We start from the raw sequence: 25948 nt of genomic DNA, 5'->3' as shown, positions 1-25948 counted from the left end.
AGAATAATTAATACACATCCAGAGCTATGCAATTACTTATCAAGGTCTTTTCCTCACTAGGCTATAATGCCTTTCACTGGCTGTATTACAATACGTGAACCCCATGGACCTCATAAAATGGGGTATATACTACATCATAGGTTTGTTGAGAAGATAACATATATGAATGCTCATAATGCAAACCTAACACTACATTAGAATGTTAACTGTTCATTTTATTTCTCTTCTTCTTAGCAGTGGAAGAGACCTTATATCTAATTCAAATGCCCACTAAAATGTAGGTTCTCTTCCTCCTTCTCAGATAAATGTAGTCATTGCCTGAAAATTTTGAGCACTGGGAAACCCATGCTTTCTTGAGGTGGCTCCCATTGTTAGGAAGTCTTTGCTCTGCCAACTGAGATCTGATTTTGGAGCTACTTGGCATAATTACACTTCCTCCATTTTGAGTTCAGCCTTCTGGTCTGATGATGGAAATGCCAAAGAAATTCTATCAAAATCACTGGGAAATATATTGAGCACGAGTAAACAAAATACAAATATTGCACAAAGAACCAATAAGCAATTAGTAACTGGCTTTGATTCTGAAATAAGTTCATTCTTTTTATAAACCTCACTTTGTTGCCAAGTGAATTTGAGCCATCCAGTTCTATTTTATAATGGTTTACTATGTGATTATAAAAAACGAAAAGCTCAGGATTGTATTCATTTTAGATATTTGTACCTAAGTGTTTTGGTTAATTGTGAAATTAAAATCCCATTGTTTTACAGACATACAATCATATAAATCATTTAAACAGAAATAAAACAGGAAATAAATGAAAAAATTACTATGGCAAATACCTCCAAACAGAGATCAGTTTTGTATTTTGAAGGTAAAAGTTATGTGATTTGTTTTGTTTGTTTGTTTGTTTTTCCCTTTTGTGATCAATGTAAGACTGTTTCAGGCAACGAGGTGAACTTTACATTTGCTTTTGACATCATTTTATGCAGTACGTATTGTGTGCTTGCCATATTCTAAGACCAATAGAAATACGTGGTTAGTGATACACACCTTCCTTAAGTAACATTTGAGAATATGATGCTCAGCCAGCTGCAGTGGTTACAGAGGTAATTAAAAAGAACTTTTCAAAACCAACGAGTCTGAATCATAACTAAATATTACTCAACTTCAATGTTTGCAGATTCGGTACTGGTCTTCCCATGACAAAGAAGCAGCTGCACACAGAGTTCAGGTCTCCAGCCAAGAGTACTCAGCCAGGCTGGAAAATCTGCTACCAGACACCCAGTACTTTGTGGAAGTCAGGGCCTGCAATAGTGCAGGGTGTGGACCTCCCAGTGAAATGATTGAAACCTTCACCAAGAAAGCACGTGAGTCTAATTGATTCAATCGTGATGTGGGCACATTTGAGAGAAATTTACCACCTAGAAGTGAGAGCACATTTGGTTTTCAGTTTATCCTTTGGTGCTACCACAAGTTGTTTTGTTTTGTTTTAACTTTGTTTACTATACAATATAATCAAATTATATTATATAATGAAAAACTGTAGAGAATGCCTTCATGCATTTAACATTCCATTATGAAATTACAGAATCTTGCCTTTATAAGGACCCCTCATTTTGTAGTATTGGAAAAGTCACTTGTCTTCATTTTGTTTTAATTAATTTAAACATTGCTTTCATAGGAATGCATAGATAAAGATAAGAAAAATTAATTTGGCTCATTTTTCTATGCTTTGATTCATAAACCTTCATCATTATACAAAGGAAATACAAGTGAAATGTGATAACATTATGTTTACTATCTTATTACCCTATTCTCTCATCCACATTATAAAACCACCTGCGCTGGTGATTATTCTAATCTCAGTGGCCTCACTTTGATATCTTTGTTAACCAAGTTGAATACAAAAGAGGAAAATTCACATGTAGACCTATAGTGAGTTTCAGAAGGATTTGAAGACATGATTACCATTAGGGTTTGAAAACTTATATGAAATCTTTTTTGGAGAAAAGAAACTCTTAATGAGACAACAGAACATGGTGTAAAAATCAGGCTTTGATATAAAAATCAGACTTAACTAAATGTATGACATTAGACAAACTACCTCACATCTCTAAACCTCGGTTTCTTAGTCTGTAAAAGGAGCGTTCATTCCTTCGTTTTTCCATTTATTCATTCACGTATTCATTCCATCAAAGGTATACTATTTGCCCTGCACTGTTCTAGGGGTTGAAGAGGAGGAAGAGATCAAGCCAGACTCAGATCCTTTCCTGTTGGGGTTTGCATCCTAGTGAAAAAGACAGATTTTTTTTTAATTTATTTAAAATCTGGCAAATAAATAAGCATGGTCATATTAGATGATAGCACAGTAAAGCAAATAAAACAGAATTGAAAGTGACTTGGGTGGGAGCCAAATTCTTACTGGGTAGTCTGGAGAGGCCTGTTTGAAAAGATGGCATTTGAGGTAGAAGATGAATGATAAACAGGGCCTGTTGTGTGATGAACTGGGGAAGATTATTCCAGGCAGAGACAACAACCAGTGCAAAAACCTTGAGGTGGGAAGGGCTTGATATGATTTAGATGTAGAAAGGCCAATGGAGCCAGGACCTAGGGATGAAAAAGGGGTTATTCTGAGATGAAGAAGAGGAAGTGCATAGAGCCAAAATATGTAGGGCCTTGTAGGTAATGATTTTTTGGATTTTTTCCTATGTATTATAAGAAGCCATTGGAAAGATTGACAATGCCTTCTTGACCAAAAGGGGGAAAAGAAGTGTAACAAAATAAGGTTTCAATGACTAAGAGATTTTTAAGAGAGTTGAGAGGTCATTCTGGAGGTTACTCTTATGCAAGCTTCAGTCAGATATTGCAAATTGCCATGGTATGCCAAGGCCAACCTAAATTCCTGTAAACCCTAAAGACAACCCAGGGCTCTATCCAAGACTCTATACAAGTTTACTTATTAAGTTTATTTTCCAGAAACTGAAGACCTCCAGATTGTTCCTATGCCAGATAAGCCCTGAAACTTAGAGGTACCTGTCTCTCCCAGAACATCAAGTAGTTGCATTCTCCTACCCCATAATGTCGATAATCCTTTTCAACATGAAGAGGTTAGAATGGTCATTGCCCAAATATCCCTGAAGACTGAGAAAATGTTTAAATGAGAGGGAGGAGTTGTAACAGAAAAGTTAGGATTTAAGAAATGATTATGACTACTGAATCATTATATAGACATTTCTTTTTAGTTTCCAGTATATTAGAACAACCAGAAGGAAATACCTGAAATTGTGGAATGAAACCCATACTATACTTTGAAATTTGCTCTATAACCATCTGTTAAACTGTATTTTGAAATTTTACTTTTCTGTATATATATATTTCACAATAAAAAAGTTAAAAAAAAAGAAGCCATTGGTAGACTAAGCAAAGAATGATACCTAATTTACATTTTTGTTTTTTTTTTTTAATCCTTCTAGCTCTGAGTAGACAGTGGATAGTGATGAGGCAAGAAAAAGAAGCAGAGAAGCCAATTAATTAGGAGGCTATTTTAGTAGTAGAGAGAGGTTGTTATAGTGACCAGCACTAGGTGATACTAATGGAGATAAAGAGAAGTAGAAAATTTTCTATAGGAAGAGTTGACAATTTGCTGCTAATTTGGATGTAGGAGAGGAAGAGAAGATTGAATACTTTTGCTTAGAGACTGAGGTTGGGTGGTGCTGTTTGCTAATGATGGGAAAGACACAGAGAGGCAGATGGGGGTGGCGATGTTAAATGTTCCATCTTGATTATATTACAGTACCTTCAAGTACGTATAGGCAGCCAGACAAACACATCCAAAGATCAAGAGACAGGTTAGGGCTTGAGATAGAATTGTGGATATTTAAAGCCATGGGCTGATATATAAGTACTTAAGGAAGGTAGGATCAAACCCTAAGGCATTCCAATATTTAGAAGTTAAGCAGAGGACATGGAGGCAGTGAAAGATAGTTAAGGAGAAGGAACAGCCAGTGAGATATAAGGAGAACCCAGATATTAAGATATCAGGAATTTAATAAAAGAATAAGATTGAAGAAGAAAAGAGGTCAACTCTGTGGGATGCTGCAAAGATGTTAAGTTTGAAAAGAATAAAAAGTGATCATTAGATTTGGCCAAGAGAAGATGGTTAGTTACTTTGGAACCTGCACTTTCAAAAGAGTGGTGGAATAAGAAACCCAAGTGGAGTGTGGTGAGAATAGAATAAAAGGGTAGTTATATTACCCACCTCACAGGGCCACTGGGTGCATTAAACGAGCTCGAGCTCATGGAGATAATGTGCTTAGCATAGTGCCTGGCATATAGTAAGGACTCATCAAAATTAGCTGTTTATTGTTGTACTCGTCCATTGTTGTTATCGGTATCATTATCGTTGGCATTATAATTCCTGATGCAATGAAGTTTGCAAAACTTACATTGGATATGGTGACCATCAATTGCATATTATTACTTTCCACAGCTCCTAGCCAGCCTCCAAGGATCATCAGTTCAGTAAGGTCTGGTTCACACTACATAATCACCTGGGATCATGTCGTTGCACTATCAAATGAATCTTCAGTGAGAGGATATAAGGTACACAAAAGATTACTAGACTCTTCTCCACACAAGCTTCATTTGTACAAAGAGCAACTGATATTTGGAATTTTTGCTGTTTCAGCAAAACCCATTCAGCTTTCTGATTCTAAATGTGTAGCAGAATTACATGGCATAGCACCATGATAAGTTTTATAATGAGAGAAGATCATCTTAAGTGAATTTTAGTCTGATGCTATGTCAAGTGAACAAGAAAAGTGGAATAACTGCTGAAAGAATGAAATTGTTAGAATAATCAGTTTGAAGATTGTTTTTGTTGGCAATGATTAAGATAGTGTTGGCTTCCACACGGCAAACTCTTTGATGCACTGAGTTACCTTCATAAATGAATAAAAATGGAGGTAAGATTATTTCCATTTGTTCATTATATCACACACTATCACATTCTTCAATTGGATATAAAACTTTAAGAATAATGTGAAAAAAATTAAAATTGTGAAGCAATTTCTTTAAACTATTTTAATATATTAAGAGAGCCCTCATTTTAAAATTTTTTCTTAAAAATAAGACACATTGCTTCCCTCTGTTTATTTTGGGTCATCTCAAAACATGAAATTCAGATGCTTAAGGCACATCATTTTGGATCACTCTAAAAATATGAGATATCAATATTTGTGAACTTAAAAAACATGAATTTCCCACTATTGTTAAATACAGCTTCCTTGAACTATTCATCAATAAAAGTGCAAGAATTTTTATTCTGGTTTTAGTGTTAGGGCATCAACTCATTTTTACTACTTTATTAAGTATACATATTTTGGGACTTTGTAAGGTACTCTATAGACCTGATGGCCAACATGATGGCAAGCTGTATTCAACTCATAAACACTTCATAGAAGTCCCAATTCCCAGGGATGGAGAGTATGTTGTAGAGGTTCGTGCACACAGTGATGGAGGAGATGGAGTGGTGTCTCAAGTCAAAATTTCAGGTAAGCCAATCATTTAAAACACATTTCAATAAAGTACCTCTAAGTTATTAGGCCGTATGGATTCGCAAGAGTGAATGTAGACCTGATATTCATACCAATATTGGTGTTTCCCGAAGTAGATTTGAAATGTCAAGGATACCCTGAAACTTGATATTTCTTTCCTTATGAGTCACAAAAGCAAATATGCAACATGCCACATGTTGATTATTATCTGGACTTCAAACACAATTAAGAAACTATGATGCACAAGAATGGTACATAATATAGACCTTTATATAATATCAAAATTTCTCTTATATCAAAAGGAAATTCACTGGACTATTTTTTAAACTCCTCTTACCCTCCTTACTTCCCCTACCTGTAATAATGTAGTAGTAAAATAGAAATACTGTTGATTATTACTCCTTTCCTTTCCCTCTTTCTTTTTGTCTCAGTCTCTCTTTTCCTTTTTTGCAAACTCTATTTCTGCAGCATTGGTTAATTGCAAGTAAATATTTGAGGCAGTGGATTGCTTTGGATTTACAGCACTCTATCATTTGTTTAAGTTTTCATACTTTTTTTCTCACTCTGAATGGATGATACTGTTGATAAATTATACTAAATTAAAATTGATTTTGTTTTGAGAATTTTATGAAAGTCTATGACATATTAGAAGATGCTAAATCAAAGATGAGAACTGATTTAGAAAAATGTTGGTGATCTATACCTAAGTAGATTAATATTGTATATGTTATAAATAAGACAATAAAAAGTCCTTTAATACAATGCCAGAGTATTTAATACCTTGAAATGTAGGTGTCATCTACACGCCATGTTTTCATGACGTTTACCATAACACATATCCACTTTTTAAAAATCAAAATGTGGTAAGTAGTACATACTGAAAACTTTTTTTTTTTTTTTTTTTTTTTTAGTTTAAAAGCTATTATTTTGCCTTTGTAGAGAATTTGGAAAAAACAGAAATGTGAAAGGAACAAAAAATAATCAGTCATATTCTGAACATCCCAAACTATCTCCTAATATTTAGTTGAATTTACATCTAGTCATTTTATATACATGTATTTTATATGTTTTGGCTTCTATTGAATAGATCATGTCATACCCTACTTAACCAATAAAGTTATATTGTGAACACTTTCCATGTCACTCAAAATTTTGTAAATTTTCGATCAAATTTATGCCTAATAATCTCTCAAACGAATGTACAAAATTTACTTACCCATTTCACGTTTTCTATCATGAATAATGCTATTTTGAATTCATTTTACAAATTTTAATCTGTCTGCTGATTAAACTTGAATAAGGACACAAAGTGTTCTACTATTTTAAATTTTAATTTTCATTCCCACTAGCATTGTATATGAGTGTTTTACTCACTGCATGCACTCCAACATTATCTTTCTTTTTAGACTTGACTAATTTGATGAGGGAAAATGACATCTTTTTTGGTTTTGAAACTTTTTCTAAATATTGAATTTTGAGAATAGACACCTTTAATATTTTACACTTTCTCAAAAGGAAGTTAGAGGGAAATGTGGACGTTATTTTGGGGGTGAGAAAGTGCCAAAAAACTAGCTAGATTGCTTTTGAACACTGACCTTCCCTGTCTAGAAGCCAACTGCAACAGGTTGTTGCTTTCTTCATCTCCTCACCCTCCATTATTCATTGCTAATATGAGCAAAACTAGTTCTGGGATTTAAACTAGAGGCGTTTGTAACTGGAGATGCTATAGCAGTGACAGTTGCATTAGTACAGTTATAACTAGTAGAGTGCTAATAAATGTTAAGCAGTTAACTCTTTCTGGGAGTAGGGTGGGGGGAGCTTGGTTTATAGCATTTGCGAATTTCCATGGTATAAATACTCCCACTATGGCCAATTTCAAGCTACCCATATGTGGACCTGGAAAGTGATGTGCAGCAGAACAGAACACCATTAGTTAGTATTGCCACCATATACAAGCAATTGGCATAGTTTTAAGAACATGAGTAATGTTAAAATGTAATAAAATAGTTAGGAAGTGATAAGACTAGAATATTTACAGCCTTCATTTAAAATTTTTTACTTTGAATAAGATATTTACATAATTTAAATGTTTATAATGGTGTTTTTTTACAACCTGCTCATAAATTTTCTGGGAGTTTAACAATTGGCTCTCAGGAGGTGGTTTGGACCAGTTCTAGTCCACCACAGTTGTGATCTGAAATTCCAGTATAAATATCCCACATATGGAAGACACAGAGTATGCTTGTTTAGAAACCTCAAACATACTCTAAATATTGTTTCCTCTTTTTTTGCCAGCTAATAGATAATAGTCTTATTAATTGCAGTATTTCTATTATTTTTCTCTTAGCCAGATCATAACTGTGCAAAACAATTGTAACTACCATTATGAATGTCAGATATTTGGTGAATAGTACCATTTTAGGAATGTCTTCTTGAAGTTTGAATTCATTTGCAACTGGTTTAAGTTATTTGTTATGAGAAAAACAAGGAAATACAAATAGAAATGCTAGGATTTCTCCTAAATGTAAAGACTCCTAATATTTTTCTTTGTTTCAATTTTTATGCCCAAAATATGTAACCAAGAATATTATATGTACTTTGCTCAATTGCAGTGCATTATTTGTTCTATGATTCACTCATTCATTCAACAAATGTACATCTAAGGCCTACAATATAGAGGCACTGTTCATGTACTTAAGATATGCTAAAATTTACATATTTCCACATCTCTGCATAGTCCCTCACCAACGCTACTTGGAATCCTTTCAGTTCTCTTGGCTTCCAGCTTTGGCCTGTTACAGTCCATTCTCCATGTTGCAGCCACTGAAAGCTATGCATATGTAAATCGAATCATATAACTCTTCTCTTAAAAAGACTTCCTGTGGAATAAAGTCTAAATTTCTTACTATGCTTATACTGCCCTAGATAATTTGGCCCTGTTGAACTCTCTCATCTTAATTAAGCAGTTTCTCCCTTACTCCATGGACCTTCTTTCTCTTCTTGAATACACTAAGGATATCACTACCTTAAGGCATCTGCACTTGGTTTTCTTCCTGCCTGAGAGACTCTAGTCCTTGCTTTACAGGTTCATTCTTGTCATTTTTGCTTTTGCTCGGATGTCCTCTCCTCAGAGAAGCCTTTTATGGCCACCAATTTAAGGTAGCCCCCCCCCCCCCCGAGTAATTCTTTATCCTATCACCCTGTTTTATATTCTTCATAATAGTTACACCTATTTAAAATTATCTTATTTTTCTTATTTAGCCCTTTATTCTTGTTTATTATCTCCATCTTCGCTTGAATGTAAGCCCCATGGGAGAAGCCTCTTGTCTGTCTTGTCCAACCTGTGTGTCCCCAGCACCTGGAGGACCATCTGAAACATAACATAGCTGTTGAATAAATTGATTTCTGTATACGGTATAATTTTGTTATGAGAATTGGGGCAACTTAAACTTCCATTTTCAATCTCTAGAATGTTAGCACATTTCCTCATTAGGCAGATGACTCGTATTATGCCATGTGCTAATAAACAAATTTGTTTCTTACAAAGATTGACTTTATATTAGACATATCCTAGAAATTTTATTAGACACTGGTTATCTGTAACTCCATTTCTCTCTGACCTGAACACTGTCATCTGCTGTCTCAATAAATTATTCCTATCGAATTTTTAAAGTTCACATTGAGGCAAATGTACTACCACAATTGTTTCATCACAAATCTATTATCTAATAAATGCCACCCACTTCCAGCCCTCATTAAAAAGTCTATATTATCTTTTTAAAATCATTTTTAATACATCATGGTGGGCTAAAAATAAGAAAATGTGCAGGTAGCTACAAATATTGAAATATAAATGTTAGTAACCTAGTTTGGTTTATTGCATATTTGTTTTGAATTTTATAATATAGAATAATGAAGATCCTTGGTCATAAATACATTTCCACAGAGAAGGATATCTTCTAATATTTATGTGCAAATATGCATGTTCTTAGTCTCTCTTTTTCATTTTAAAGAGACTACAGCTATATTAGCTAAATCAAAGAGGACTTTTAAGGATATTTTCATGTCTGGACTTCCTCCTAAGGACAAGTCATTTGATAACCTTTAAGGTGGGAGCAACATGATCAGATTTTAGCACTTGAAAAATCACTTCAGTGATGGTGGAAAACATATATAAGGGTGGGGCAAGATATAAGGAGATGAATTGTAAGGTTATTGACATAGAATGGTTAAAAGATGATGATGGTGTGGTACGTGAATATATCTCAATAAAAATGAATTAAAAAAAAAGATGATGTCCTGGACTGGAATGAGGGCAGTGGTGGAGATCTATAGTATATTCTAAAAGAACAAGTCCTCTTTTCCATTTTATTTAAAGTAACTGTCTATTTGTTTTGTTGACATAATGCCTTCTAATAAATCTGAAATGTATCCTGATGTTACCGCAGATGATGTAATCTAAAAACTTAACCTACTGTTTTTGGTAGCTCCAAGCTATTTAGTTAAACTATATAACCAAAGCCACCAACTTAAACACTGTGATGAAAAACACATTTTGTTTTGACCAGTAGCAGAAGAGGTAGTGGTAGGAAACATTTCCTAAGAGGGAGTTTTAGGTGTTTGACTCCATGACCTCTTGCTACCTTCTCTGATGCCTGAGTAAGTGGTAGGATGCAAAAGGGACAAGAAGATAGTTGAAATGTTTAGATTTAATTCATACATTATTAAATTAAAATGCTATATTGACATAATCACTTTTGCAAATATCTCTTCTCTAGGCATTTTCAAAAACCAAAATAGATTTGAGCTTCTAATATTATACAAAAGCCTATATACAGAAGGATTTGGTAATATATATGGTGTCCTTAGGTTTACTTTATTCTGCCTTTAATGATAGGATTCCATATAATCCAATGATCCCTGAATCAGGAACTTTGTAAATGCCCTATATCATTTGGGAAAAATAGATTTTCTTAAACAAATGAACTACCAAACTGTATAAATTTGAATGGTATATTATATAACAATAATGTTGTAATTGAATCCTACCTATATATCTATATTCATAGTTTTAAAAAATTATACTGGTGATTACCGTGCAATCAGATATTATCATCCATGAAATGCTGTCTCGTCAATGATTTTGAAATAATCAAATATTTTGTTTTCCTTTACTACATTTTGCATGGGATCAATTTAACAGTTCACATGGATGAATCCAACCTAAGTATTTCTGGTTTAACAAATGGCTTGCATTTAAAATTACGTCTAAGGTATGTATTCCCTTCATCAGCATTGAATCACAGCTATCCATGGAAAGCTTTTCCCAATTGAGTGGTTGTACTTAGCACTCCTAGTTTGTAATAGGCATGAAAATGGAGGACAAATTGTTGGTCAGAGTAATACTTTGTGAGTGCCTACATTTGGCTTCCAATCCTTCTGCTGGATGATTGTTAATATAATTCTTTAAATGACCCAGGTTTACTCTAGCAGATAATGGCGAGCTAACTCCCAGCTCAGAGAGTTCCCAGAGTTTTACTTATCCTTTAGAAGCTTTGAATAGTAATTCTAGAAGTAGATTTTGTCACTTTGTCAAGCCACAGATAGCATCTCTGCACCTGAAATAATTGGGGTTTTCCTGAATCTTCCCCAAGGAATCTTTTAACTAACGGCAAGTTCACACAGCAGCCCCAGCAGAGTATTTTGTTCATTTGCTTAGACCCAAAAATAATCTGGTTGGAAAATTCCTCATTGGAATGTATCATAAAAATAGAAGGGAAAATTAACAAGAACTACTAACAAAATAATTTTGGTTTCTGAAATATGGTCTCAGTCTCTGGAACTACACTTTAATATTAGAGTGTACATATAGTTTTGTTTTCCTCTGATAAAATAGAACTTATTTACTCTTAAAGTATAGACCTTTTTGTTCTCCGGAAAACAGATCCATTCAATAACAATCTACTGAACACCTACTATATGTCAGGCATTCTGCTAGGCTATTGCTTTCAATAATGGCCATGCCCTCCTGAGGTTTGCATTCTGGTGGGTATCAGAAAAATAAAGAACTGATAAACAGATAAAGTAATTAGGATTAAAAAGGATTACAGGGAAAAATAAGGGACTTAAAGAAAGAATAAGAGAGGCAGAACTGATTTAGGTGTGAAGATCAAGTCACGCCTCTCTAAGATGGTGATGTTCAAGCTGAAATCTAAAAGAAAGGAACATGCAATACAACAAAATTGGGAATAAGAGTCCCAGATAGAGGGAAAGGCAGGAAAGAGCTTCTCAAGTTCAAGAACCCGAAAGGGGACCAGTGTGACTGGTGTGTAGTAAGGAAAGGGAGTCAGAGGGGTGATTTTGGAGAGATGAAAGGGGCAAAATCCCTCATCTCATACCATTCTCCTCTCATTCTAGTTCTCTCCCTAAACACATCTTAAAAGTCTATTGTTGGAAGTTTGCATTTCATCTAAGTTCATTGGGAAACCACTGAAGGGCTTTTACAAACTGAGAAGTGCAATCTGATTTTGCTGCTGTGCAGAAAACAGGTGGGAATGGAACAAAAGGGGAGAGAGTGGAGTTGGTGAGAAGAGGGCAAGTCTGAGATCCAGTTAAAACAAATGGATTCTCTTTCAGAAAGAATCAGTTTCTAAGAAAATTTAAGTTTTTTTTATTGCTCTGAGATGCAAAGCAAATTACTACTATTCCTTTTCCAGAATAAATGATTAAAGATTGTATATGGAAAAATTATAAAATCAGAAACCTGCAGGCAGGAGGCTGAGGAAAATGTATATTTTTAAATGCTTCTTATAAGGAAATATAAAGATTCATAAACTTTCTGGGGGGAAATGTCTAAATCATTTTGTTTAACCTTTTCCAAGTGCTAGAATTCTCTGCAAGTCATTCTGGCTTATGGTCTCTCAACCTCAGCTTAAAAACTCTCTCTGAAGGGAAGGGAATTCCCCCATTTTACAGCCAGTCCTTAGATTTATTGATAGTTTTAATCAATAGATAAGAGATCTCTGATCAATTCTCTAATGAGCAAACTAGTTTCCAATAAAAACCAAGCTCACAGGATCAATCCATAGATTGCTATTAAGTTTTCTTTTATCTCTACTATCAGTCATGTTTCTGTCAGGAAAGGTGAAAAGAATCTCTTGATATGTCAATCAAACATTGCATTGGAGTCTAAAAAAAGGAAACAAAAACTTTTTTAAGAGCTATGAGACTGAATGTCTGCCAGCCTTGAGAAAAACAAGAAATTATAGGAGTTGAAGTAACCCACCACTGACGGTCCAACTGCCTGCAGCACCTCAGTGGCTGATCTGCCAGAGTCAGCCCAAGGAGCCTGCCACTGGTTCACCCTTCCCTTCACTGAGGCCCATAGGCCTGCCCACCAATGCCAGGCAGTACTGATTTCTGCTTTTCTGTGACCTGCCAGTCCTTCCACTAGTGCCTCTCAGAGGCAAGGGAGTCTGGGAAATGTAGTTTTCATGTTTTCAACCTCAGCAATAGAGAGCAAAAAAAGGAGGAGTGATGCCAAGATTCTAACAGGAAAAAACAAGTGGGTTTGCATAACCATCAAAAGAAACAAGAGGCATCCAGCCAAAAGTAGATTTTTAGGAAATGCTAAATGAAAGGAAATAAATTAGCTTCAAACTTCTAACTAGACTTCATGATAAAGAAGAGGGTATTATTAGAAACACCATTAAATAGATTAAAAACCTGCAGAAATTGAAGCAATATGATGAAAATATCTAACAGGAAGACATTCTCAATTTATTGAAAATAATTATTAATATCACTTGCACAATAAAATTCACAGATAATAGTGTGACTGCTGTATTTGGTTACTCCCCATATTTTCTGTTTTGGTAATGTGTAATTCTCACATAATGTCCATCTTTGTATATAGAGCTTGTCTTCTGAATTTCCATTTGTGTTATTCTAAAAGATTCCTAGAAGTGGAATTACTGGATTATAGGGCATGACCTTTTAAGGACTTGGCATATGCATTGTCAAATTGCTATCCGAATAGCAATGCCTACATTTTATTTTTTTAAATGTACCAGCATTTTATTATTTTTGGAATCTTTGTTAATTAAGCAAAATTCTGTCTCATCACTTTTATTTAAAATTTTTATTACTAATGAGTTGATTATATTTATATGTTAAATATCCATTTGTAGTTCAATTTCTCTGAAGTCCTGTTCATGTTCTTTGCTGTTTCCCATCCATACATTAATGACTTTCTCAAAAATTTTATGATCAATTTGAAAAGTAAAATTATTAAACCTTTTTATGTCACATTTGTAGCAAATATTTTTCCAAGTTTGTTCATGTTTAAATGTTATTTAGGATACATTGATAAGGTTTGTTCTATTGCAACATAATGAATTCTCATTATTAAAATTCCTGAGTACATAATATTGAACAAAAGCAAGAAGTCACAGAAAAATACATATGAGTCCATTTATATGAGGGTCAAGAGCAGAAAACAGGGAAACAAATTTAAAAGAGATACGTATATGATAGTAAACACTTCTAAGAAAGAGAATGATCAACACAAAATTCAGTGGCATGTTGCCTTGGAGGAGAAGAGTGCAATCAAGGAGAAGCTTTTGGTGTTGACCTTGTTACGTTTCTTGGCCTGGGAAGTGAGTACTCTGGTGTTTGTTTTATTATGTTATTAAAAGTACTCATTTACGGACTTTATTTTGAAATTTTGAAAGTTTCAAAGAGGTTGAAGAAGTTGAGAAATAAAGAATGGTTGTTGAATTTGGCATTTTAGAGATCATTGTATTTTCAAGAATGCAACTTTCATGCAGCAGTGTGGGTAGAAGTCTTCTCTAAGCAAACCTTATGGAGCTTACTGTCTGAAGGGAGGAGGCCAAATTATATATAAATATTGCCAGATAGTGATAATATTTGAAGATAAATAGTGAAACAGGGTGAGTAAGGTCAGGAGTGATCGGCTGGTGCTTACTTTTCAATTAGTGGGCAAGGAAAGTCAGCTCTGATTGGGTGACATTGGAAAAGAGAATGGAATGAAGTAAGAGCATGGCCCAAGTGGTTTTCTAGAGGGAAAAGTATTCCTGCCTAAAGAGTGAAAAAGCTCTGAGCTGGCAGTTTGTTTGGATGTTCAGGTAACAGCAAGGAGATCAGTGTGGCTGGAACAGAGCCAACCAGGATCTGAGTGGACTAAATGAGGTTGGAGAAATAGCCGGAAGTTGAATCATAAAGAGGTAAACAGGCCATTGTTAATAACTTTGGATTTTATTCTAAATGTGGTAAGAAGTCATTGGGGCATTTTAAGCTGGCAGTTGCCATGATGTTACTTATATTTTATGTCTCATCTCAGTTGCTCTTTGAAGGAAAATGAAGTCTCCACGAATAGTGAGAAAATCTCTGGGAATCTTGGGAAGCAGGGAGGGCAGTTCAGAGCCAAACAATGATAGTTCAAGCAAGAGATGTGGTCAGCTTTGACTATGGTGATAAAGACAGAAGAAACAAGAAGTTATTTTCAGGGTTTGTTTTGAAGGAGACACAACAGAATTTTCTGATGATCTGATGAGAGGTATGAAAGAGGATTCAGGATAACTCCAGGAGTTAAGATTGACCAACTCAGTCATTTACTGAAGAGAGGAATCCTGGAGGAGGAGCAGTTTTGGAGAAAATAAGTGAGAATTCATATTTTAACATGTTGAGTTCAGTAGGTCTATTAGACACCCAAGTGGGGATGGATGAAAAACGATCGTCTAGCAAAACTGAGATGATCAGCTGAGGTCAGATAACAAAGTTGTCAAGGAAACAATTGGAATAATGATATAACATTATCTGCAAGCCGCACCAGCCTGGATACAGAATTGGAAATTGCAGGTGGTTTTTGGTGTTGTCAAAATTTGGCAAATCACATGGTTAAAATAATAGGAGATCAAGGAAAAGAAAAGTTCATTACTTTAAATAGCTGGACATAGAGTCTGTATCTGTTAGGATATTTTCAGCTTTCAGTAACAAATTTCAATTCAAAATTGCTTAACTAGTAAGAAATAGGTGACTTTTAAGCCTCATGAAATCAGTGTCTCAATAATATTATCAAGGAGCAGTTTTGTCTTTTCTTCCTCTCTCCTCTCAGGAGGTCTCATTATCAACTTTATTCTCGGGTTTGCCCTCTCAGTAGTTGCAAGATGGTTGCAGGACTCCTAGGAATTATTGTTGCTGACCCTATGTTGTCTAAGGAAGAAGTGGCCTATCTCTCTGGAAACTCCCTCCTAAAAGTGAAGGACTTTTCTCAGAAGCTCCTGAGAAACTGGGTCACAAGTCTGTCCCAAAATTAGTAAACTGGTATTTCCATGGTTGCTCAGGGTGACCAAGATTTACCACTGATCCTGGGATGAGGAAACCTTTCTTGAGGAGTGACTATCTGAACAAAACACAGAGAGTCTATTGACAAGGAAGAAGAGAGGAAGATATTTCTGCTTAATATTTGAAGATAGGTAAAGAGGTAAACAAACCTGAATATTCATTTAGAGTAAAGGGAGAAGAGGAAATGTAGTCAAAAAGCAGCTTCAAAAAATTGCGGGGAAAGAGGGGAAAGGATAGAATGTTAGCTTTAAAAGCAGAAATTTGGGTCAGGCTTATGTTTGATTCAGGCATCAATCTAATCTAGATACTCCACAATGCAGAAATCTGTGATCTGCATTTAATGGTGTCTTCTAAATTTGGAAAGTCATACTAGGAGGGTAGAATCTGGAGAGAATATTGTTGAAAGAAATAAAGTTGGAACACAGCATAAGAAAGGAACCCAGCATGTACAGTTAATGCTTTGGAAAAAAAAAAGCTTTTTTTTCCTCCTGTTGTGGAGAATGTAATTAATTTCAGGAAATGAGCCCATGGCCCTAAAGGGAGATACCTTGATTCAAAGATAGGCTTTATTTTTCTGAATTTGAGGTGTAACATAATTCTAGTTCTACTAAATAATGATCTGTTTGTTTCACTTTGGTTTCATAATACTGATCTTTATAGATTTTAGTTGTAAAGTTTCAACCAATCTTATGATAGGTCATAATATTTTACATCAGTAACTAGGTAATGAGAAGATGAATAACTTTGGACAATGACTTAAGTGTCAAATGTATATTTTTAAGTATTAGTAAGCTCAACTTTGCATTTTCTATGGATGTTGATATATTAATGGCATAAAAAGTTGCATTAAGATTTCTCTTCTGTACATTGAAATGGATTGGAAACATTCTATGTTCCTAAGGAAGGAATATTAGGATAAATTGCCTCCCTTAAAAATCACAGATTATTACTTTGTGTTCTCTCTTGGAATAAGAGCATTAAATGAGTTAAAACTCTCAGATTATATTTAAGTGATATATTATACATACAACCATCAAAACACTGTTTCAAAATTAATTTTCCTTTGAAACATTATAGCCTATGTGGGAATTTGTAACTCTCTCAAGGAAAATATAGAGACAATTGTCCTTCTTGAGAAAGGGAGTTGGGTTTTAAATTTTCTCTCCGGGGGTTTGACACATCTACTGTAACATAAATTTGAGAACCATTTAGAAAAGAAAATTAGTTTGTCATTGTTAAAAGTAAAACCCTGGAAATTTCTCACAAATATAACTGGAAATCTTTAATGATATATTAAGGGGAAATATAAAACACTTAAGTTGAAAAGTGATATATCAATATATTAAAATGGGCCATTTGATACTACATTAGGGAGCAGCTTTAGTGATTTATGAAGGTATGTTTAGGTCTAAAAGCACTTCCCATAGTTGGGTAAGGCTAGAAGCCAGGCCTCCGGGAACATTATTCACGGTATGAAAGCAATGCAGTGAAGCACATGACATTCCAGAGGTGGTTTTTACAGACACCTTCTGCAAAATGAGCCAGACCAAGAGAAAATAAATCATTTAGAACATATTCCAAGAGTATGAATTCTTCCATCCAGAATTCTTTGTTTTACCACCTTCCACTTCGGGCTTTCATACACTTCTCTCATCTCTTTTTCTTTAAAAGGGCTTCAGAAACAGCCAGCCTTGGGTCAGGTGGCAGTGAGAACAGGCAGAGTCAAGGCTGTTTTAGGTTGCAGAGGACAGGCTCAGATCCTTAGCCCATAGGAAAGGTCTTAGAGCACAGACCTGCCTGGAGTTTGTGACTTCTTAGGATAGGGCATTTGTGTAGATGATCCTTCCAATGGCCTGGCCTATTAATTTGTTTCACTTCTCTTTCTGATGACCTTGTCGTCCACCTTCCCTCAGCCACCCTTTCTTGGTCACACCCAAGACAGAGGTTCTTAAAGTAGAGTGCAGAGGCTTGAAAGGAAATTCAAATTTGACGGGGCCCCGAAACTTGAATGGGAAAAGAATTACATTGCAATTTTCACTAATTTCTAACTGAAATGTAGCATGCCTTCAAATACAAATGTGGGCAGCAAATCACTATGAGAGCCAATAAAATAACCACAGATATTTTCATATGTGTCAGCTGTTGCAGACTTCTTGAATATCACTTCTTCAAAAATATGGTTTTTATTAGAACTGCTGCTAGATTGTGTTATTTAATGTGCTAATGAGCACATTTTAAATGCATTAATAAATATATACTTATCTTACTATTTTACAAATGCATTTCAATATAATTGATTTCCTTCATAACTCTATATATTATATTTTATGCATATAAAAGCATTATTCTCCATATTCTCAGAGATGTAGAGTACCATAGGTAGTCTTTTCATGTACCCAATTCCAATCAAAAGAGTGATTGGGGTGATATACTCAATATCAGTATTTCTCAAACTTTTTTCATTATCCCCCCTTCCCCCCACAGTCTTCTGAGACTTTTTTCCCCTGACAGCCATCACCCATTAAATTTTCATACCGCAGATATACTGCATATCAGTTTATGTACTATGATCCTTTGGACACCCACAAATCATTGTAGTATCTAAGACTTTTCAACCACAACAACCAGTTTCCACCTCTTTGAGGACCAAATTGCCCCCACTGAGAATGCATGCTCTGTGGAGAACTCTCTCATTCCTTAGAGATACAATTAATCTTATGAATTGATCAATCCAAATCTTGAGGGCTGTGTTTTTAGAATACATTGTTTCATGCCCTCATGTAATTAATTTTTACTGAATTGTATTTAAGCATTATGCTATTAGCTTACATGGAGGAACATTATAAAAACAAAAACCAAAAAAATTCCCCAGAATTCACTACCGAATTACCTCTCTAGTTGCTGAGGATATGTTTTGCTGAACTACATAGTGTCCTTTAAACGAACCACGATAGAAAATTCCCTCAAGTAGGGATGAACCTAGAGAAGTGAGTGCCCTGGACAAAGCTAGTAAATAAATATTTAATTAAAATAATTTATTATTTAATATTAAATGAATATTCTTGAAATTCTTGTATACTATTTATTTAATGGAGAGGATGAAACCTGATTAGGAGAAGGATCTAAAGTCTAGAACAATTCGTCTTGGGCCAGCATTACAAACCTCAAAAATCCCCATCACCACCACCACCACAGCCACCCACCCACAACACACACTCAAAAAAGATACCTACAGTTAAAGAAACCCATTCTACTCTGTAGGCAGTTTGGATAGTATTTTATTACCTGTTGGAGCATATGCAATAGGAACCTTACCCACCACACATTCTCTCTAAATAGATTGTCAATGTCTTCCTTTAAAACAGTACTTTCATTTAAAAGAACTCTGGTAAATATATTTTCTGAATTTGTTGCATTTCCAGGACATCCATTATATATTGTTATCTTAGATACCTGCCCAGTGGGACTGTTTCCTAACCTGCTTGTGTTCTCAGGTCCAACAGTAGATGAGCTTTTCCTAAGTATATCTCTAGTTTTGATCTTTTGGATAATGAGCTTCATGACTCATCTACTTCTCTCTCTGCATTGCCTGGACTGAAGCTCAGAGCCAAATTTGCAACATGCCTCTAGAAAAGTGTACAGAACATAGCATGTTTTAATTAAAATGTATTCATACATGTAAAGTGCTTTCAAAAAGTGCCCAGAACCATGAAGGACATTTCATAAATAGTAGTTATATGTGTAGTAGCAATAGCTGATGCTGCTGTTACTGTTTTGGTATTGCTATGTGTTAGCTTCATCTTATTTTTCCTAATCCTATTTTTCTCCCACTCAATTTTCTTATTTTTTTCTTAGCATACTTTATGCATCTTTGTAAACTATCCCAAAGCCACCTTAGAATGAGGTAACACATAATTAATGAGTAAATATTTATACTGTATTCTCCAAAGAAGCTGAAAAAGCATTGACCCATTATTTTTTTAACAATTAAGCTAACTGCCAAAGTATTCAGATGTCTGAGAGACCTAGGATCATAAATGTCAAGAACATGTATTGACACTCAGGAACTCGAAGGTGTATTATATTTCAGATTTTCAGTATATGCTTTGTGATTAAAATGTAAGCTAAAAAGAATTCATTAAGTATTATTTAAAGCTATAAAAATATAGTCAAAATGTGAGAGCCAATAAAATCTGAAGAGAAAATGCTAGAAATGAAGGTAATTGGGCAAATTAAAAAGTGCTTATGTATTTAGTCTAATCATTTTCATTGCAAATACAGAACTGGTATGTGTGATTAGAAAGATTACAAAGAGATTGCAATTCAAGGAGAAACCTCAAACATAAAGCAAACCAATTTAGTAAAGATTGGAAGTAGAAAAAGTGATCATGCCACCATACTAAAAACTATAGACATTATGATTCATTTATTTTTCCAAGTATCTGTAGCGCTCTAGAAACATTATATATTCTGAGGTTCTAAAGAGAGCCTTTGTTTTTATAAATGACACTACATTCTTTCATTTTTTACAGTATCTATAAAAGGCTGCCTAAATCTCCAAAGCATATAAATATGCTGTGTTGGATATCTCATACCTATCAAAATTGTACAGCACAAGAACAATTATTTAGCTTTTGTCTCCTTTGTTTTCCCTGCATATAGTTTTCTCCCAATAATGCAGAGTCAGTCGTTTAGAGGACTGCTCATGACAGGGAACCCTGGTTATTTTGCCATTTTTTAAATTACTTTGCCTTTTGTACTAATGATTTTGATTATTGAATGTATCTTTATATAATTTCCTGAAGCCACATATTGTTTTTTTGCTCTTTTCTTAGGATTAGAAAACTGTCTTTACCAACAATTTTAACTGATCTTTAAAATAAATAAAGCATATTTCAATGATAATGAATAGTACAGTGATACAAAATACAATGATATTAAAGCATCATTACAAAAAATTATTATATCATATTCATTCAGTTATTACCCTTTTGTAGATCTTTGGATTAGGATAATGAAACTGGAGAACTTAGAATTTTCTTACCTTGATTTTTTTATCCTTTTTCACCCATTTGTCAAATAATTATTATTTATCACTAAGCCCCAATAACTCTGTTGTCTTCTTATTCTCTAATACTTTGAGGAATATTTTCTACACAAATTATTAATTATATTCGGCAGAATTTTAAAACAGTAATCAATATTTTTATAAGTCAAAAAAAAAAGAAATATAAAAGGGAAACTATTCCATATCTGAATTTTAAATACAGATTTACTTTCCACAAAAAGGGGGAAAGGTTTACATTGTTCTCAAAGAAATTAAAATTAAAAGGTGTCTTTTTATATTATGTTGCAATTATTTGAAACTATTTCGTGCTTTTAAATCTCTTTACTACCATTCCTGGGGGAAGATTTATTTTGCTAACATTTTAGAGTAAAGCAATGAATAATACATTTTGGTAGGGATAACAGCACAGGTATTGGAAGAAAAAAAAAAGGCATATATGTTACAGGCAATATTAAATTTAGAATTATAAGCATTTCCTAGGACATGTTTGATTATAAGCAATTCTCTTTAAATTATTAGGAATTGTCTATGCCTGATAGTCTAGGTTTTATATATTTCCTGTAACATAGGAAGTTCAAGGCAGGGTGAGCTAGACAAAAGATGGAAAATCTCAGTTAGTGTATGTTCAGAGAGAGTCACTGCTTTGGCAGGAAACGAAAAATTTATTCTGTTCTCACTTTAAACTTGAACAAATCTCCTTTCTTTATAATTAACTTATTGATAATGTTGGCAGAAGTCTACCATCACACGTAATTGTAACTCAATCATTTTATTTAATCTTCAGCCGTTACTAATACACACAAGAAGCCAGCACATGAATAATGTGCTTCACATGGATTAATGTCTTCTTATTACATTATCAATTACCATTTCTATTTAAAGAAGCTCATTTTTTAGTTATCAGATATACTTACATATACTTACATAATTTAGAGATCATCAAGTTATGGGATGCATTTTTATAAATTTGATAAATTCCTATTTGTGTTAATGTTAAAATACTGTGTGTCATCCTCAGCTTCAATCATATTTGCTAATGTGAAAATGCACTCTAAGTGTAATCTGATTTTCAGTGCATTTAAGAGAAGTCAGAAATGGAGACTTGTGTAGGTATAATTTCCCAATAATAAATGCTGGAAAACACATCTTTTATAAACACATTTGTCTGCAGTTTGGGTATAATTAGCAGAGCGCTCAGTTGGCACACTCTGCTTAAATCAAACTAACACACTTAAAACATTATTTGCCTTGCTCCTTTTGTATTCACACAAAACATGCAAATTTGCAAGTTTCAGTTAATGGGATGTCTCTAAAGGATTAAGAAGGATGTATTTTAACTGTCTTAAAATGAAAGTGACTATTTAAATGTTTAAAAACTAATGATTTTCTAACAAGTAATAAAACTCTTTTTGTTCATAATTATATTTTGCATAAACTTTAGATTTTAATTCCTTAAAAAAAAATACAGTGTCTCTATGTTGTAATGTATTTTGAATACAAGATATGCTGTGTAGTTTAAGGAATGTGATTAGGAGCACCCAATATGTCCTTTATGGCTTATCCGCAGTCATTTTTAATAAGATAATGAGCAACATCATACATTTTAAAACTTAAGATTAGGCATTATTATTAAGCAAACATTCTGTTGTGGCTATTTTCTCAGGTTAATAACTTCTCTGATATTTGAACAATTGTGTTCAACATAAAATCTAACATAATGCGTATTTGCCTTCTAGTAAATTTCTGTTCAAAGAGGATGAAATATCTCCTTAGATTTTAAGGGATTTGTATGTTTTTATTCCTTTGAAATGTTCTATAAACTAATGAAATGGTAATGAATATCCCTTAAAAGATTAACCATAACTTTACATTAAGTTAGATCATTATAAAGCAACAGCTTAGAATAAGAGTTTAGCTCTCTTTGAATATCAAGGATTACTTTTTATTAGCATCTCTCTTTTTAGTAACATGTTTCTCAGTAAGTTTTTTGCTGCTATCACAATAGAAGGGCATTTATAAAATACATTCTTATATGTTGTCCTGTCTCTACTCTATTAGTCATACACCGCCTCCTTTTGGAAACTCCTTTTCTGACAGCATTTGTAGCTGTCCTCCTTTTGCTCCTCAAGTGCCTGGGTACTTCAAATGCAATAACACATGCCACCTGGTGCTACAGTTGTGGTTTACTGGTCACTAAACTGTGATCTCCAGGACAAAAAGGCTCTTTCTGCACCTAGTACTGAGCACAGTAGGAGGCTCTAATCAACTATAAATTGAATTAATAAATGAATGTTGGACCATTAAGTTTTCTCTGTTCTAGCTATACTTAGAGGAGCTATCTTTAAAAAATAATAATAGAAAACTAAGACGGCAGCTAGCTGAGACAGGGTGAAAAAAATGCCTCCGTGAAAAACACTAGCTAAAAACCAGAAAGTGACCTAGAATACCAGTTACAGCGATGCACCAACTGGATGAGGGCTCCTAGTTCCAGAGGGGCCGTATACTTGGTGAAACCGGGAGTCGGCATTCTGAAACGAGTGAGTAAGCTGGCTGGAAGACCCACAGCCGCGCGGCAAGCTGGGGAAGCCAGGGTTCAGCGTATGGAGACCAGCTGGCTGTTTTTTTTTAAAAAAAAAAAAAAAAAAAAAAAAGGAGTAGCTCCAGTAGCAATTGTGGGAACCACACAGGAAAACACAGCAAGAGGGGGCTGGGCTGGCCTCTTGCTGTCTGGCCGGGAAGATAGCCCACAGCAGATACCCTTGGGTTTGGGGGAGTGGAGGGGAGAGCCGGAAGCAGAAAGAAACCCAACGGCTAGCAGCTAGCCCCCGGAGGGCTGGATAAACTCCTGCCCGGGGCCGTGCCCACAGCCCAAAGCCCCGCCAGTTGTCCCAGAGCTGGGAAGGAGGAAAGGTATGAGGAGGAGGGAGCTGAGATGCCCCGCTTGGCCATTTTTGCTTTGGGCTGGGAGTGCACCGCCACACGGCCCAGCGGCCCGGGGCTTCCCTTGTGGGATGGCGCACACTGATGACATAGCACAGCCTTCCCTTGGCTAAGCTACTGGAGGAGCGCGGCTGGGAGGGGGGATCCACTCGGAGAACCCAGGGATACTACGCCAAATCCGGTGGTTTGTGGATCAGCGAGAGTGAGAGGCTGGGGCTGAACTGAAATGAAGGCTTAGACTTGTGCGGTGATCTCCGGGATCCTGGGGGATTTGAACATTAGAACTGCCCTTCCTCCCTGGCCACCCATACACACGCCCCACATTCAGGGCAGACAGCTCCAACAACACACCCAAACTGAGTTCTCCAACTGAACCCACGAGAATCATTTCCCCACACAAAGCAGAAAAAAGGTTGAGAACTGACTCAAGGGATATAGGTGACTCACAGATGCCATCTGCTGGTTAGTTAGAGAAAGTGTACGTCACCAAACTGTGCTCCTGAAAAATTAGATCAATATCCCTTTTTCTTTACAACTTGAAAGAGCCCTATCAAGCAAAACAAATGCCAAGAGGCCAAAAACAACAGAAAATCTTAATGCATATGATAAAACCAGAAGATATGGAGACTCCAACTCCAAACACACAAACCAAAATATTGGAAGATACAGTATACCTCGCAAAGTTAATCAAAGATCTACAGTCTAGGAATGAAAACATGGCAAAGGATTTAAAGGACATCAAGAAGACCATGGCCCAGGATATAAGCTACATAAAGAAGATCCTAGAAGAGCATAAAGAAGACATAGCAAGAGTAAATAAAAAAATAGAAGATCTTATGGAAATAAAAGAAACTGTTGGCCAAATTAAAAAGACTCTGGATATTCACAGTACAAGACTAGAGGAAGCCGAACAACATCTCAGTGTCCTAGAAGCCCACAGAACAGAAAATGAAAGAGCAAAAGAAAGAATGGAGAAAAAAATAAAAAAAATCGAAATGGATCTCAGGGATATGATAGATAAAATAAAACGTCCAAATTTAAGACTCATTGGTGTCCCAGAAGGGGAAGAGAAGGGTAAAGGTCTAGAAAGAGTATTCAAAGAAATTCTTGGGGAAAACTTCCCCAACCTTCTACACAATATAAATACACAAAGCATAAATGCCCAGCGAACTCCAAATAGAATAAATCCAAATAAACCCACTCCAAGACATATTCTGATCAGACTGTCAAATACTGAAGAGAAGGAGCAAGTTCTGAAAGCAGCAAGAGAAAAGCAATTCACCACATACAAAGGAAACAACATAAGACTAAGTAGTGACTACTCAGCAGCCACCATGGAGGCGAGAAGGCAGTGGCATGACATATTTAAAACTCTGAGAGAGAAAAATTTCCAACCAAGAATACTTTATCCAGCAAAACTCTCCTTCAAATTTGAGGGAGAGCTTAAATTTTTCACAGACAAACAAATGCTGAGAGACTTTGCCGATGAAAGACCTGCCCTACTTCAGATTCTGAGGGGAGTCCTGCTGGAGGAGAGACAGGGAAAGGAGAAAGAGATATAGAGAATTTTAACAGACATATATAGTACCTTATATCCCAGATCACCAGGACACTCACTTTTCTCTAGTGATCACAGATCTTTCTCGAGAAGGGACCATAAGCTGGGTCATAAAACAAGCCTCAAGAAATTAAAAAAAAAAAAAACATTGAATATACTCAAAGCACATTCTCCAATCACAATGGAATACAAATAGAAGTCAATAATTTTTGAACTGTAATTCCACTAGTTACTTCCTACATGATATAAAATACACAAACTCTAAGGACAAATCAGTGGTTTTGAACTCAATGTAAAATATGTAATTTTAGACAACGATATAAAGGTGGGGGAATGAAGGAGTATAGGAACATAGTCTATGTGTCCTATTGAAGTGAAGGTGGTATCAAAGAAAAACAAGATTGATATGGATTTAAGAGGTTAATTTTAAGCCCCACAGTAAACACAAAGAAATTATCAGA

At 35.0% G+C, this 25948-nt stretch overlaps 1 protein-coding gene across 3 annotated transcripts in view; it reads left to right on the top strand.

Moving 5' to 3' along the window:
• Nucleotides 1–25948, top strand: part of CNTN1 (contactin 1) — a 391770-nt gene that overhangs the window by 349677 nt on the left and 16145 nt on the right. For 2 of the 3 annotated variants that reach the window (XM_037847168.1, XM_037847169.1), the window contains 3 exons: nt 1182–1368; nt 4491–4603; nt 5397–5553. In XM_037847168.1, the coding sequence (XP_037703096.1) occupies nt 1182–1368; nt 4491–4603; nt 5397–5553 (457 nt within the window). The remainder of the gene's footprint in view (nt 1–1181; nt 1369–4490; nt 4604–5396; nt 5554–25948) is intronic. The other variant, XM_037847170.1, reaches the window with a different exon arrangement.

The sequence above is a fragment of the Choloepus didactylus genome, chromosome 8 (assembly GCF_015220235.1).
Source record: "Choloepus didactylus isolate mChoDid1 chromosome 8, mChoDid1.pri, whole genome shotgun sequence".
Taxonomy (NCBI): Eukaryota; Metazoa; Chordata; class Mammalia; order Pilosa; family Megalonychidae; genus Choloepus; species Choloepus didactylus.
The sequence above is the reverse complement of the archived record's forward strand: the minus strand, read 5'-3'. Positions and strand labels throughout refer to the sequence as shown.